Here is a 15,843-nt window from a genome sequence, read left to right as displayed (position 1 = left end):
GTCAAGTAGGTTTTGTAAATTTGACCAACAAATGAAATTGAAGTAAAAATCATAGGTAAAACGTAGGCTAGAGTTACAGTTCATTGCTCTAGCACTGACTGAGAAACATAAAAATTATCTGCTTTACAGATAAAAATGATCCTCACATGTATTGTTGTGACCTAATCTCTACAAAGTGTATCAATTATAATTGCATTTTTCCTCTGAGAACTCCAGATGATCCTGAAGGATTGCAGAAGTTTGCAAAACAAAAACCTGTCACTAACAAGGCTTTTGAAGCAAGAATCACAACTTAGCCAAATGTTTAAAAAGCTAATATAATCCCCACATGAATACAGTTATCATGCTTATAAATACAGAAGATTCTTATTCTACTGGGAAGCTACTGCATGACAGAAACAAGTGCTGACATTGAAACTTTTCCTGCTAACAGTGTGCAGTTACTCCTGGGCAGTCTTTATAATCTCAATTTCTAAATAAAAAAGTTCTCTGCCTTTTCTGCTCGTTTTTACAATTTATTGCAGTTTTCTGTCACTCTGTAAGTATTCAATGCCCGGAGTGCCTGATAGCCCCCCTTTGCTTCCCGACTTTTCCTTTTTCCTCCTCATTTCCTCTTCCTGATGCTCTCACCTAAAATCTAAAGGTGGATGGGGTAGCTCAGTGGGAGAAGGGATCATTCATTACCACTTCACCTCCTCAAGTTCCAGTGACCCCCAACACGAATCTCACTGAAGGACAAAGGAAATGCTGGGAGGCAGTCTCCTGACACTGTTCCCAGATTTCTGGGCTGGGGACACATCTGCCCTTCTCATGATGGGTTTGTCTTTGTAGACACAAGTGCATTTGAACAAGTCTCTCTCCTTTGCGTCCAAGAAGCCAGACCTGAGTTCTGAGCTGATGACGCTGAGGACCCGGCCATACTCCCACCCCAGGCCGGCCCACCTCATTGGGGTAATCTGTGTCGGTCTTCTGCGTCTGTTTTATAAACCGTTAGCTACCCGAGCTTCGCTGCCGAGGCCCGAGGGCTGCTTCCCCTGCACCCTCTGCAAACACTCTGAACCCAGCAGCGGGCACAAACCCACCAGAGGGCACGAACCCACCAGTGGGCACGAACCCACCAGTGAGCATGCTTCAGAAGCGTCAGAGGAGGGACATGCGGCCACCTTACAAGGAACACTGCGTGGTCTGCACGAAATTTTGGTGTAAACAGTGCTTTCATAGGCATGTCCTGGACCTCTGACCCTGTGAGATGACTAAGTGTATGTTTACAGATGTGAAATGGAGGCTCCGAGGCTCAGGGCTTTGCCCACGGTTACAGGCCTGGAAGCTGGTCGAAGCGGGTCTGTGCCACAGGCCACCGTCACAACCACACCTCAAGTATCCTGCTTTTCTCTGGAGCGTGGCCTGTTACTGGTGGGCCACCAGCAAGGCCCCAGGCCAATTTCGGCCTGTGTGTGGCTGGCCCAGCTGCGGCTACGTGTGACTGCGTGCCCCCAACACTCACAAGTACTCCTGCTGACGCTCCTCCCACAGCTTCTCTGATGGCTCTTCAAGCGGGGTCCCCGAGCGACCGTGTCGCACCTGTTCCTGACGGTGGTGGGGAGAGAGCGGGGCTGCTGAGCTGTCCCCATCGGCTCTGGGGAAGCAGTCCTGAAGAGTGGAATGACCCACGGAGAGGTCTTCATCAGACACAATGGGGGGGTGGCTGCGGGACCGACTGTCCTCCGCGGGCTCAGGCCGGGTGCCACAAAGCTCCTCGGGAAGCACTGAGAAGCCTGCAGACAGCAAGGAGAGCGCAGGGTGAACGGACGCCCACCGTGTCAGAGGCACGTATCTTTGCCCCTGCCTGCCCCACGCTGTGACAGCCCCACGGTTACAAAGGTGAAGACACACTGCCTGCCTCCGAGATGGGGTCACCCAGGCCAACAGGCGGGTGAGAGTGCAGACAGGCCACGCTGGGCCAGGTGCTCCCAGCTCAGGCTACAGATCCAGGCAAGAGCACAGAGGGGGACACCTAGTGATAAGTAGCCAGCAACAGCGACAGCCACAGCACAGGATCTTAGGTAAGAGTTAACAGTAACAGTCTGCAAACTTCCTGTGTGTCAGGCACCGTTCCAGTAGCTCCGCTTGTGTTAACATATGACACAGCTCTGAGGTCACATGCTTGTGCCAGGCTAAGGACTTTCACACGCTTGTGCAGGGCACTGAGGGACCACTAAAAGGTGCGTGGCAGACGTGGCTGACCTTCGCCTACTCATTCATTCCCTCACAGACATACTGAGTGACACTGACCCCCCGTGTACAGGTGCTGTGTACGTCTGCATGCAAAGCAGTGGACGACAGAGGACAGCTTCTCACTGAAGTGGCATTCCTACAGCCATGACCTATTGAAACTCCAGGAGGAAAGGAAACCAGTGTGGAGGTCCCGTGTAGACACACTGGTTTGCACAGCTTCCCCTGGGAAGGGTTATTTGAGTAGATGCCCAAATAAAGTGAGAGAAAAGGAAGCTGATGGGCTGCGGGAGAGCCCGCCAGAGTGGATGGAACAGAATGTGCTGGAGCCATGACCCTGAGGAGGGTGAGTGCCAGGGATGCGCGAAAGAGGAGAGAGATGGGAGACGGGACAGCTCAGAGGCTCTTGCGGAAAGTAACACACGCCACCCTGTAAATCTGTGATCAGTCAGAAGCTACAGAAGGAATCTGAGGAAGAACAGCCACTAATTAAGGAAGATAAAACTAGGAGAGGGCGTCACGGGAAATGAGTGAAGATGTTTGAGTGGGGATTTTTTGTGTCAAATGTCACTAAGGGGTAAAGAAAAATGAACCCCTGGAATTAATTACTCACTGCATTTGGCAATGAGGAAACAACAAAGAGGGGAATTTTACAAGACTGTTTCTGTCCCATGCTGAGGACAAGAGCCTGACTGGAGTGGATGCCAGAGACAATTCTAGAGAGAATGGCAGGACAGTTACCCCCGACTGTTCCGTTGATGAGACTTCCTATAAAATGGATGCAGAAAACAGAGCAAGCATACAGGGGCTGAAAGGAGTAGTTTGCTTTGTTTTGTTTCGAAAGATGGGTCTAGTAAGGCACGATTTGTCCTGCTGGCATGGCCTGGCTGCAGGAGACACCATGGACAACTGCAGGGGTGCCGCTCCTCTAGATAAAAGGGACCAGACCTAGTAAGAGATGCTGGTTTTAGTGAAGCGAGGACACCTCAGGCAGGATAACGGTGGAAATCAGCATGGAGTGTGCTCTGGTCGCGGGTCCTGTGCATGTGGGCTTTTGCTCGTGACTACTCCTGATTTCTAAGAAATATGGAGGGTGGAATAAGTAAGGGGAAGAGAAATGCTGGAGGCTGGAAGGAGAAGAGAAACAGCATTTACTGCACGTGAGGGACTCCTTTAAAATCGCTCATTTCACTGAGCATGGAAGTAAAAGAATAAATCAGACACTTCAGGGCTGAGTGGGTGGGAGGGCCAGTGGCCCAAGGATCCAGTGGGTTTGAAGACTTGTTGGTCCAGACAAAAGCGAGAGTACGTGTAATGCTTCACGTGAGAAGTTGAAAGTGGCCGCACCACGGCTGTGGCCCAGAAGTGGAGGAAACGACACACGGAGCAGAAGTAACATCAAGGAATGTGGGCATGGACCAGTGGGCGTTGGGACTGACTGTGTCCCCTGAAAATTCCCATATTGAAACCTTATCCCAAGGTGGTGGCCTAGGAGTCAGGCCTTTGGGAGGTGGTGAGGTGATGAGGGTGCAGCCCTGGTGATAGAATGAGTACCTCACAGGAGAGGAAAATGTGTAGTCACCAGAGACAGTCCACCCTCTAAGGAAAGGAAAACAGCAAGTCCATTTGCCTGAATTAACCACACACATGCACACGCTCTCAGACACACACACACACACACACTCATACAAACTCACACTCATGCACACACACCCATACTCACATACATACACACACACAGGCACAGATACTCCCATACTTACTCACATGCACACATATGCACACACTCACATACATACACACACAGTATCTCTCTCACACGCACATATACACACACTCACCTTCACTGTCATCCAGTGCAATAGTCGGTCCCATTTCAACTGAGCTGTGACTCGTGTGCTCCTGCACAGGCTCTGTGCTTGTCTCCATGAGATGCACAATGTCCATTCGATTGATCTTGGTGAGACAGCCGGTGAGACTAACATCTGGGACATTAGAGAAACAGCATTTACTACACGTGAGGGACTCCTTTAAAATCGCTCATTTAGCTAACATTTTGATATTTGTACAGGAAATAACTAAAGCCCAAGTAAGGTTTCTGTGAAAATAAGCATGCCAGCAAGAGACGCACAAAAAGCTGATGCAGTAAGGTCTGGGGCCCTGAGGGCAGACCTGCCGGGGCACCAGTCAAAGCTGAATCCAGGCAGGGCACACAGGCGGCTGCGGTCTAAGTACACCCCACACAGTGCACGGGGGATACTTTTACTAAAAAAGTATTTGCTGACCGTCCGAAATTCAAGTGTATGGGGTGCTCCACTGGGCAGTCCCACCTGGAGGAATGCGGCACAAGGAGAGGCGGCCGTGAACCCCATGCCACTGAGGAAGGTCTGTGGGTAGGGCCTCCGAGCCTCCCCGAAGGGAGTGGGAAACTGCCCAGTGGACGGGCTGAGTCACTCCCCACTTTATCTGATGTGCTCAGATGGTCCTACATAAAGCATCACATGGGATGGCGGCTTGACAGTTTCCCATTGGAGTTGTTTAGGAGGGAAGGAAACAGGAGCTGAAGGAACGACGACCGTTAAAGTACTGTCAATATCCAGAAAATTTAGGGTTCTGACAGCACTCCTGTTAGCGGCCGGTGCAACTGTCGCTGCCCACTGCTTAACGCTGTTCGCAGGTGCAGTGTGGGAACTTGCACGTGATGCGCATGTCGGCGAGTTCGCACGCGCTCACACTGGCCCTTCAGCTTGGAGCATCTGTGACGTTACTGAGTTTCCCTCCGCCCGCTGCAGCCCCGCCCACCTGTCGCGTGCTTGCCATCCCGTTCCAGCCAGTACTTGAGCAGCGCGTGACTCTGGTCTTGCAGAGAGTTGGGGTTCTCGATGCGGATCTGATGGATCTGCTCCTCAGTGAAATCCAGCTCCCGTGCCAACTCTAGGAGACAGACACGCAGTGAGCGCGCAGACCCCACCGCGCGCAGGCACGGGCCTCGCCACACTGCGCCTACTAGAAGCGACTCCCACGTGCCTTTGTCCTCCCAGCACTAGTTGCAGACTTTTCCTTGAAACTGAGTATAGAATCGATCACTATCATAGTGGGAATGGTGATAAAATACGTTAATCCCCAAACGCGGAAGAGACATTATGCACTGGTTTATACTCTTAACCAAGATAATGGAAGACAAATGGCTGAAAACAGGAGAAACAGACCACTTCTCAGTTTCCATCATCATTAGGTGATGTTTGAAGAACTACAGATCCTGTTTCCGGATTCATGGAGAAATACTGCTTATGGCTAGATTATGGTGGTTGAATAAATTCCTTCCTTTGATTTGATATCATATGAATAACGGCTAAGAAGCATTAAGTGACCTACGAAAGAAGCCACAAAATTTTCCGTTAAAGTCTACCACCGACATTCTTTCTGGATGCTTACACATGGTGGTGGTGTGTGTGTGTGTAAGTGTGTGTAAAGCAGGTGTCCTCTTTGGAGTGCAATTTGCCAATATCTTTCAAAATTAAAAATATACATATACTTTACTCAGCAATTCTACTTCTAGGAATATGCTCTACAGATCTACTCACAAAAATACACCATTGCACAAGTATATTTATTGCCATTAGTAGGACAGACCCTAAACATTCATCAACAAAGGCCTTTGATAAAATTATGGTACCATCATATAGCAGAATTACATAGCCATTTAAAAGAAGGGGACAGATATGTCTATAATGATGGAACGTTTACAAGGAATATGAAGTAAAATTTTGCTTATGTTCCAATAACAGGCATAGATGTATGTGAGCACTGCATATTTTTCCTGAATCCATGAGAAAATAGTAGCAGTTACCTTTCAGGTGAGATGTAGGTGAGAGATTTACTTTTCATCCTCCTACCACTCTGTATGGCGGTAGGCTCTGAATTTTCAACAAGTATACAGATATGACATTTAACATATATGTATACATACATAATTAAGAAACAAAGTAAGCAATTCTTTCATAAGACAACAGGGATGTTTTGCTGTCTTTTCTTCCCCTAAATTCTTCAATTAAGTCAATTTGATTAGTTTCTAAAGAAAATGGTCTTCTTCCTACTTCCATTTATTCTACATTATCTGTTATCTCTGGTAAGGGTATTTTTTGGACTCCTAGTCATCACCAAATCTCTCAGAAACTGAAAGGAGATGAGTATTAAATATACACTATTTGTTTCAATAAAGTAGTCACAAGTGATATAAAAGGAAGTCAGACTAGAAAAAGAAAGAAGGCCAGGGACAGACAATCTTGCTTTAATGTGTTAAGTCGCAGGAAAGGTGACAGGGTGTACAAATCATGATTGGTAAGTAAACCATGCTGATTTTAGAATTCACTCTGCCTTAATAATTGTTTAATGTATACTATAATTTCTAGTCTTAAACATGCCCATTTCTCAGAAAATGAGTGCAACGTTTCATTCATATGTATTTCGGCTTTAATCCAGAGCAGATTTTAGCGCTGGTCACGGTGAAGACACCGGAAATAAGGTATCTGGAATAAGAGTCCCTGGTTAAAGCTCAAAGTGCATTTTATGACAGTGGCTCCTAACACTGCTTTTCAAACAGTGCTTCCCAAAGTTGTGGTGTACGCAGCTCCCGAGATAGGGCAGTGTGGGCTGTGGTCCCCGTAGACTCTCCCAGTCTAGCCTTCCATTATTCTATGTTCCAGAGACAATGAATGGTCTGCCCTGGTTCACAGGCTGAGGTAACAAGAGCCTGGATTTTCTAGTCTGCAGTTCATTATGCTTTTCACTGTTCTACCCATCTTCCTCAAGGAAAGAAAAAAGACCTGTCTCATTGTTAGTGACACTTGGCTGATGCAACTATGTCATTGAAACCAAGCAGGTTTTGTTGACAAAGTAGGTCACACGTATTTTACCTGTCCAGCTGAAGCCGAGGTGATCGGCGATATATGCCAGTCTTTCCTCAATCCGTTCCTGCTCATCCTGTTGATCTACAGAAGGTCAAAAACAGAATGGCCAAAGATTGTCTATGACCAGAGAGGACCCCAGTGCTGGTCATCCACAGAAAGGAAGTCACTTGTCCAAATATCTGATAATAGCACAATTTAGCTATTGTGTTTTAAGTCATATTAAATGGTGTGTTTGCCTGACTTCTGGAATGGAATGGGGAAGAAATCTAATAGAAATCATGAAAACCATCTGCTTCCATATCTCTTTAATCAAGACTAAGTCAATGGGCATAATTATGTTAGTTGCCGATTTCTAGTAATCCTAGGGATTTCCTTTTAAAATATCTGAGAGAATACTGCCCACCAGAAAATAATCATCTTGATCACCAAACACCACAAAAACTATAAATGGGATGCAGAAGTGGAGTAATCAGTTAGGACTTTCGGTCACTGCCCATGGCAGCAGGATCACTTCCAGTGATGTCTGAAAAATATCACACCCAAGGGTCACAGGAGACCTGGACAGTGGGTGGATCAAACCATACCGGGTTTTTTCAGTATGGTCAGAAACAACACTTGCCTCAGTCCTGGTAACCTGGAAGGGGGGAGTGTGAGTGTGTGTGTGTGTGTGTGTGTGTGTGTGTGTCTGTGTGTGTGTGTGTGTGTGTCTTCGGGGCAAAGTTTGTCTACTTTCTACCAAGTAAGCTAATAAATTACTTACACAAAGTAAAATTTTCCCGTTTGTTTTTAACTCCCATTAATTGATAGGCAGCATTTTAGAGCATGGATTGCGACGTTTTTATATGCAAATTTAAGAAGAATAGTCTTAATTGTAGAGATAGTGGAAGATCAGAGCTACTTCTCAAAGTCATCTATGGATTCACAGCCATCATCCCCTCACAGCCAACTTAAATCATGCAAAGTTTGAGTGTTGTTGTCTGCTGCATCTAATCCAAGTGCCTCCCCATCACCCACATCAGCGAAAAGCACATCTGACCTGTGCTTGCTCGCTTAAAGCATTTACCAACAGTATCTGAAGCCCAGCCTTTCGGAATCAGAAAGAGATCCACAGAATTGGAATTTCAAAATATGTGAACTCTTCTGGAGTAAGTGGCTTCCTAATGATTACAAAATTAAGTGTGAATTTAATTTTCAAGTACACAAAGAGGAAAAAGCAATGACTCCTCCTAATGTGAAACAAAACCCAATATAGTCATGTGCAAAAGCACAAGTGCTGGATTTGAGGGTGAGCCTGGCACTACAGGACAACAAAACCCAAAGCTGGCATGGCCTCCCGTGCAGCGGCTGGCGGAGGCAAAGTCGCCAGTGCCTGTGATGTTCATGTCTCCACAGCAGGGTCATTGCTCAGTCTTGAGATCATTTTCACGGACAGCAGCACAGAGAAAGACACAACACACAGGGCTTACACGAACACAGTAGCCACGACAGGGAGCTTCCAGAAAATGGACACAAACCACCACAGAAAGCAGACACACAAGAATACGGCATCAGGTTGTGACATGCGAGGCCCGGGGAGTCCCAGTGGTGGCAGTACCTTCAGCAGGGTCACGGCCACTGTCATCGGGAATGCGCTCAATCAGAGTCTCAATGGACTCGTCCCAAATGGGCCTTGTGTCAAAGATGTCCTCGGAGACCGACTGCTCGGCCTCCGGAGGTGGCAGGTTTTCAATTACGGAAACTTCCAGAGCACTGCTACTTTCGTCATCTGAAACTGACTCCTGCCCCCTTTCTGCCTGTGTCAGCCTATCCACTAACTTGGACGCCTCATCACTAATCTCCTCGAAGAACTCCAGGGAACTCCTGTAAAGGTCAGAGAAATGCTCCCTCCGTTCCTTTGTGGGGCTCACGGTGCCCCTGCAGGATGGCAGGGGGCTTCTGGTCTTCACTGGCAGCCGGGACGGAAAGGGCTTTGGTCTGGGGGTGCCCCCTTCTGGCTCTGGCTCTGGCTCGAGCTGTCCCGTCCCACCGCTGCCTTCGGCCTCTGTCTCTGCACAGCTCCTGGTTTTCAATGGACATTTGGCCTTTGAGTCCCCAGGGCTGGCATCAGATTCAGATTTGCTTCTGCTGTCGGCCACTCTGCCTGGCGTGTCCTGGCCCTGGGGAGCCCCCATCTTTTGCGAGGCCAGAGGCCAGGGCTGCAGCTCGGCTCTTTGGACAGGTGCTTTCACAGGGATCTTAGACTTTGGTTTTGTTTCCTCCTCTTTACTGTCCTCATCCAGGCAGGGTAGGAACTCTTCAGGCAGGGACCTCTCGTCCCCCGTATCTAGGGGTGCTGGGGTCAGAGTGGGTGTGGGCCTTACGGGGATCTTGGACTTGCTTTCAGCAGAAGTCACACTGTCCGTGGGTGCCGTGGGGATTTCAATGACTGACTTCTGTTCCTCTGGGGAAGAGTCGGGAGACTCATCACCCCGACCTGAATATACGGACCTGGTGACGGTGCAGAAGGCTAAGGGAGCGTGGCCAGCCAGTTCAGGGCAGCTGGGGCCAGCTGGGTGCTTCTCTCCGTGCGGAGGAGGCGTATCCACCCTCTGCATGGCCGGGAGGTCCGCGGCCCCCGGGGACGTAGCCCCTGGCACTGCTGTGTCAGCGGAGGCTGGCATCCCCTCTGCTTCCTCACGCAGATCGTCGGGCAGCAAGTCGGCTTCATCAGCCACTGCTGCCTTTGCTTCGGAAAGTGCCAGTGACTCAGTGGATGTTTCCAGCTGGGGGGGCTCAGTGATGGTACCCCCTTCCTTCACGTCCTCAGAGGCAGTCTCTTCTCCGGATTCTTGCCCAATTTGGAAAAAGTGAAAACTTTCATCTGCGTAGGACCTTTTGGTCATATCGATGGCACCACTTCGGGTCATCTCAAACAGTTTTCCTTCCTGAAAGAGAAACGGATTCTGTTCACTGGTGGGGGTCCCCTCCTCAGTTGGGGTTCGAGCAGGAGTGGTGTCTGGGGTGGTGCCCTGGGACTGTCTGTCGACCATCAAAGCAAAGATCTTCTGCTCCTCCTGCCCCACGCGAGCCTCAAAGGCGGCATCATCCTCACGCATCTCGCTCCAGGGATCACAGTCCACTTCGGTCGTTGTGACGATGACGCTACTGGTTTGCTCACCAACTGCCGATATACTTGGCACAGCAGGCTCCAGGGATGAGGGGCTGCTCTCGGACCGCCTTTCCCACAACAGACTTTCTCGCCCGGGTTCCAGTCCCATGCTCTGGTCCTCGGAGACAAGCTCTGGACTTGAGACAGTTCCACTGGAGGGCCTTGCCACTACTGTGTCCTCGACAGACAGCACGATGGTCCCGGGACACACTTCAGAAGAGTGAAAGCTCGCGTGTGTTGCAGCTCTGTGGGTTTGGCTTTCTTCACAAGAGAAAAAGGATTGGGGAGGAACATTTTCATACGGGCTTATGATCTGAGGGTCGCAGACGTCTTCGGCCTCAGCTAGGTCAGACAGTGGGGCTCCCATGGACACACCATCGGTCTGAAAACTGACTGAGGAGTCTGGAGCGGCACAGTCCTCTGGGAAGCTCTCGGGAGCCTGCTCAGGTTGTGTGGCCTTCACTGCTGTCGTAGAGGATGTGCAGATTATGTCTTCATCGAATTCTTTTCCTTCAGATGCTGGACAACGAGGCACAGAGGACAAGGGTGGGGAGCCTTCGCTGGAGCAATCGACATATGCAGACTGCACTCCAGAAGCACCATGCTCTTCCCCTTCTGTGTCCCCATCGTGGGCATCTTGCAGAGATAACGTCTCCCTGGGGGTAACTAGCTCCTTAGTGATGGCAACAGCCGTGGAATCCTGGAGCCCTGAAGAGACGGGCATGGCTGAGCTGCTCGGACGCTCCGCCTCACAACCATGGCCGTCACAGAGGTCTGGCTGACCAGCACCTGTGTTCAGGCCATCATAGGACGCATCTGGGCCACCAGTGGGAACGGAAGGACTGTCTTCAGGTAAAGGAGATTCACAATCTTTTCCTTCTTCTGATTTACCCGATCCCTCCTGAGTGTCTTCCTTCATCTTGAAAGTGTAATGTTTGGGTGCAACCGGCTGGAATTGTCCTTCTTCAGGACTGGAACTGGAGTCCCTGCTGGATGGCAGTGGGGAGGGAGGCTGCACGCGGATGACTGGCTCTGGGAGGAGGCCTGAGTCGGCACCTCTGCTCAGCTGAGTCAGCTCGGGCTCACTCTCTGAGGAGGAAGATGCCTTCCTGCTGTCGGCCACGCCAGCCACGGGGCCACTGCTGCCATCCTCTGCACGCTCCCTACTTTCCGGTTTGTGCACATCTGTGGAACAGTCAGCATCGGGGTCAGAGGATGAAGAAGACTCTTCTTGCTTGGGTTCTTTTCTGTAATCCCTTTTCTGCTTTGCTTCTTGTTCCAGTTCATCAAAGGTTTTGATTTTGGTTACCATTTTAAACATCTCTTCTTCAGGTGTGAACCGCTTTTTCTCCCCATTTTCTGAGTCATCATCCTCAGCACATTCGTGAATCACAGGCGGTTTGGGGGTGCTTGTATCAGAGGCTTTGGGTGTGACCTCATAGCTAATTTCTTCAGAGCTGGGAGTGTCGGGAGAAAGGGGGCTCTTCCCCGAGCTCTCCACGAGTGACGTCTGCTCAAGGCTGTCGTCGTCAGCGCTGCCGTCCGGGTCTCGGAGCAGCCGGGACCGCATGGAGGCCACCTCTGTAAAGGGTTCCGCTTTGGCAACGGCTGAGGGAAGAGCAAAGTGACCTGGGACAACGCCAGCCTTCATCTTTGGTTCCACGGGGCTGCTTTCGAGAGAGTCCCGGCAGGGGGACTCTCTCAGAGGACTGGGCTCCAGGGAGTCCGGGGTTTTGTGTGACGAGTTGTCCTCTAGCACCGGGCTGGCCTCCAGGGAGTCTCTGTGGCTCACTGCCAGGGACTCGTCAGCGCCTGGACTGAGGACCTCAGCATCGGGGCGACTGAGTGCGAGCTCGAGCCCCGGGGGGCTGCGGGGGGCTGCCTGCGGCTGGGACTCGGCCCCAGGGCTGGTCTTCCTGGGAGCCTCGGGCGGTGAGGGCTCGGGGCTAGTGGGTCCCTGGGCTTTAGAATCGGTCTGTGTCTTGTGGGTGGAACTACCACGAGCTGGTGGAGCCCCGTCACAGGACGCGACCTCCGTCAGTCCTGTGAGGGATTCTTTGGCTGAGGGCAAAGCACGACTGTTGAGGCCATCACCTTCTGGTTTGGGGTCTGTGTCTCTGGAAGGGTCCAGGTTGGCCTCCCTGGGAGCACACATGGCCTGGGGCTCTGCACCCTTGGTGGTGGCCGCACCTGGCTGGTCAGCAGCACCGGGAATGTCTTTGGTTGAGGGGTGTCCTTCTTCTGAATAAATTTCCGCTGGTGTTTCTAACATGGTGGCACCTTTTGTTTCCTCAATTTGTTCCTGGCTTCTCTTTGGTGAGAAAGAAAGGCTTTCTGGGCTTGTCTCAGGGGTCTCTGCCAGGCCCTCGTGCTTGTAGCTTTCTTCTGAACTGATCTGAGGGGTCCCCTCCATCAGGCTGCCACATGGAGACCCTGCCACCCCTTCATGCCTCAGGCTCTCACAGCTGCCAGCCAGGGCCCCGCTGCACAAGGGCAGAGCTGGGCGGCCCTCCTCCGTGTCGTCCAGGGGGAACACCGTGTTGCAGGGACTGGTGAGCACCTGGTCCAGTAGCAGCTGTACCACTGCCGTGTCCTCAGTCCGGCGGAACTGCTGGTATCTGTCATTGTCCTCCAGCTCCTGCTTGATGACTTCAGAGAAGTCGGTGGAGTCCCTCCTGTCGGGGCTGATCTGCAGCCCCGTGTCTCCCTCGGGGGCAGGTGTCCGAGGGCTGGGAGCTGCCTCCTCATCTCCAGCTGTGTCTCTGCTCTGTCGCCTGCCTGAGGGACCACGAGCTCCTATCCCTGGGGATCCCTGACCTCGTTTGACCGTCTGGCTGTCCGCTTTCTGTGTCTCTTTTTGGCTTGGGACCTGCCCCTTGTCTCTCCCTGCCCGGACTTGGCTCTTTGCTTGTGGCTGCTTTGGTTTTGCTGATTTGTGCTCGAAGAGGCCAGTCTTGTGTTTAGATGGGTCCTGGCCTGACTGGAAAGCCTTCATCAACTCCCGAACAGACATTGTCTCCTCGATTCGTTCTGTTTTTGAGGTGGGGGATACAGGTGGGTGCTTTTCTGTTTTTCCAGAAGGCGACACCAAAAGGCGCTTCTCGGTTTTCCCAGAGGTTGACACAGGTGGGTGCTTTTCAGTTCTCCCAGCAGGTGATATAGGCAGGCGTTTTTCTGTTCTCCCAGGGGGTACAGGTGGGGGTTTCTCCGTCCTCCCCCAGGGTGACACTGGTGGCCGTTTGTCTGTTTTACCTGAGGGTGACACAGGGGACTGTTTCTCAGTTTTACTTGATGAGGATGCAGAGGAGTATCTCTCAGTTTTTGCTGAGGGTGACACAGGTGGGCGTTTGTCTGTTTTGCCTGATGGTGACACAGGAGAGTGTCTCTCAGTTTTACTTGGTGGAGTCGCTGGAGGGTGCCTTTCAGATTTTGCAGAGGAAGAAAGAGGAGAGTGCCTTTCTGCTTTGGGGGAGGGGGATGCCAGCACCTGCCTCTCTGACTTCACAGGGGGGGACACCGCGGGGCGTGGCCTGTGGCTTGTCCTCCTGGGCATTTCCTCTTTGCCTTTGACCCTGACAGGTAGCTTGCTGCGACCTTTCTGCTCCTCCTCCACTTGCTTCTGGAGGGCCTTCACTTTGTCCTTAATAGAACCAATGGGGGTTTCTTCTATCAAAGGCGACGTGGCCTTTCCGGTGGGGAGAGGCTCGGGGCCTAACCCCGGGTCATCTTCCAAGGACTCTTCGGAACTACATTTTTTAAGTTCAGTTTTTCCTGTGCTAGCTTGGAGACTTGGCTCGTTCTGTCTCAGCTTTTCTTTTAATTTCCTCCTCACTGGCTTCTTCACTCCCAGGCCTGATTTCTGCTGTTTCTGCGTTGTCGACGTGTCGTCTGCGGGGCAGTCCTTGCCCTCGCTTTCCAGGCTCCCGCCCACAGCCAAGGCCCCGCGTTCGTCCCCGGCCGCTGCGGGTGGCTCGTCCTCTGCACGCACCTGTCCGTGCGCGGTACCTGTGGCGCGGGGCGACCCGGGGCCCTCTGCAGGGGCGCTCTGCTGGGCCTGCCGCACGTCCTCGGCGCTGACCATCACCCAGTCCTCCTCCTCCAGCTCCCTGTCTGGCGGGGACCCAGGCCCACCCCTCAGGATTTCGTTCACTCGCTCCAGGTCCTCTTTGACGCTCTCAACGATCTCGAAGGGCTCGCCGGGCTCCTCCTCGCCAGCCCTGGCCAGCCCCTTGGCCGTGAGGGGTCCCGCCCGGTCAGACGCGTCTGTGGTCAAGAGGGCGGTCATCTTGATCAGATCCTGCTTCATCTCGGAAACATCCGAGAGCAAGTCCGGGCTCGCCAGGACAGGGGCGTCATCAGCCAGGTGACTTTTCAGGACAGACGTTTCTGTCGATTCTGTCTCATCATCTTTGACGTGAATGAGAAACATTGAGAGTAAAATGGAAATCAAAAAAGATATTGGCAAATGTAATCAGGACCCAAACGACACAGTGTCTTTTCCTGTCGTGGTGGAAGGGACAACAAAATGGGCTGGGATGGCGGATCCATAGGGTCTCGGGATACAAAAGCAAAGCAAGGCGAACGGAAAAAAAACTGAAAAGGAAAAATGAGCAGGAAATAACTTGCTTAATGTTCTCACTTGTGGCACATGCACACAGACAACGAAGCTCTAAGGAACAGTCAGGACACACACGTACACACACACACACACACACACCACAAAGCAAAACACAGATCGGACAGTGGAATTACACAGAGGTATCTCAAGATTGTTCAGATGTTACACATCAATGTTGAAAGAAAAAGAAACATGGAAAAAGCATTAGAAATTGCAGAAAGTTCATTTCCTCCAGGAGAAAGCCAGTAAGTAGCAAACAGAATAACGTCTCATGATGCTATGCATTTTGAGTCACATAAACGTCTGGATGTCAGAACACTTCCTTCCGCCCGTGTACAGAGTGTGGGCCATCTCTGCCTCGGCTGCAAACCGGCATTTCCTCGAAGGGAAACGGACACCTCACAATGAAACAGACGCTCTCGTGCTACGTAAGAGGCGCTACGAGGCGCGGTCCGTTCGCGGGAGCGACCTCCTGGGGTGGACACGCAGTGGACAGACCAAGCAGGGAAATAAGGGAAAGAAAAACAAAAACCATCGTGATGAAACGTATGTGTGAGTCCACAGTGAAAATGTGATGCGTGGCAACCCAAGTCAGAGACAGTCACACGGACACACGCACAGTTACGTAAGCCAAGTTATTTCCATGCAAAGCAAACGGGGGCGTGAAACGAGGAGACGGGCTCGGGCGGGAGGGGGACACGCGGCGTGGAAGCGAAACGTTACTGTGGCGAGGCGTTTTTGTCCCTGCAAGTCCGCGCACACGAGGCAGGCCGGCGTCAGTGGGCGCCCCACCCAAGGCCACGCGCGAACTTGGCTCTCGGACTCGGGAAAAGACCGTGGGAAACGGGCCCTCCGACAGCGCCCCTCTATACCTGGGCGGGGCTGTTGAACCACTGTCGTTCAACTAGAAGAAAACCAAACCTCAGGCTGTATTT

General features: G+C 51.5%; 1 protein-coding gene across 6 annotated transcripts in view; it reads right to left on the bottom strand.

Annotated features, from left to right (window-relative positions):
* Nucleotides 1-15,843, bottom strand: part of ANK2 (ankyrin 2) — a 193,845-nt gene that overhangs the window by 10,687 nt on the left and 167,315 nt on the right. For 3 of the 6 annotated variants that reach the window (XM_081075592.1, XM_081075593.1, XM_081075594.1), the window contains exons 39-43: nt 8,737-14,697; nt 7,149-7,223; nt 5,035-5,166; nt 4,074-4,217; nt 1,505-1,775 (exon numbers count right to left, since the gene is read on the bottom strand). In XM_081075592.1, the coding sequence (XP_080931718.1) occupies nt 1,505-1,775; nt 4,074-4,217; nt 5,035-5,166; nt 7,149-7,223; nt 8,737-14,697 (6,583 nt within the window). The remainder of the gene's footprint in view (nt 1-1,504; nt 1,776-4,073; nt 4,218-5,034; nt 5,167-7,148; nt 7,224-8,736; nt 14,698-15,843) is intronic. The other 3 variants (XM_081075595.1, XM_081075596.1, XM_081075597.1) reach the window with 1 other exon arrangement.

Source organism: Rhinolophus hipposideros (genome assembly GCF_964194185.1).
Source record: "Rhinolophus hipposideros genome assembly, chromosome: 16".
Lineage (NCBI taxonomy): Eukaryota > Metazoa > Chordata > Mammalia > Chiroptera > Rhinolophidae > Rhinolophus > Rhinolophus hipposideros.
Note: the sequence above shows the minus strand (reverse complement) of the source record. Positions and strands in the feature narration are given on the sequence as shown.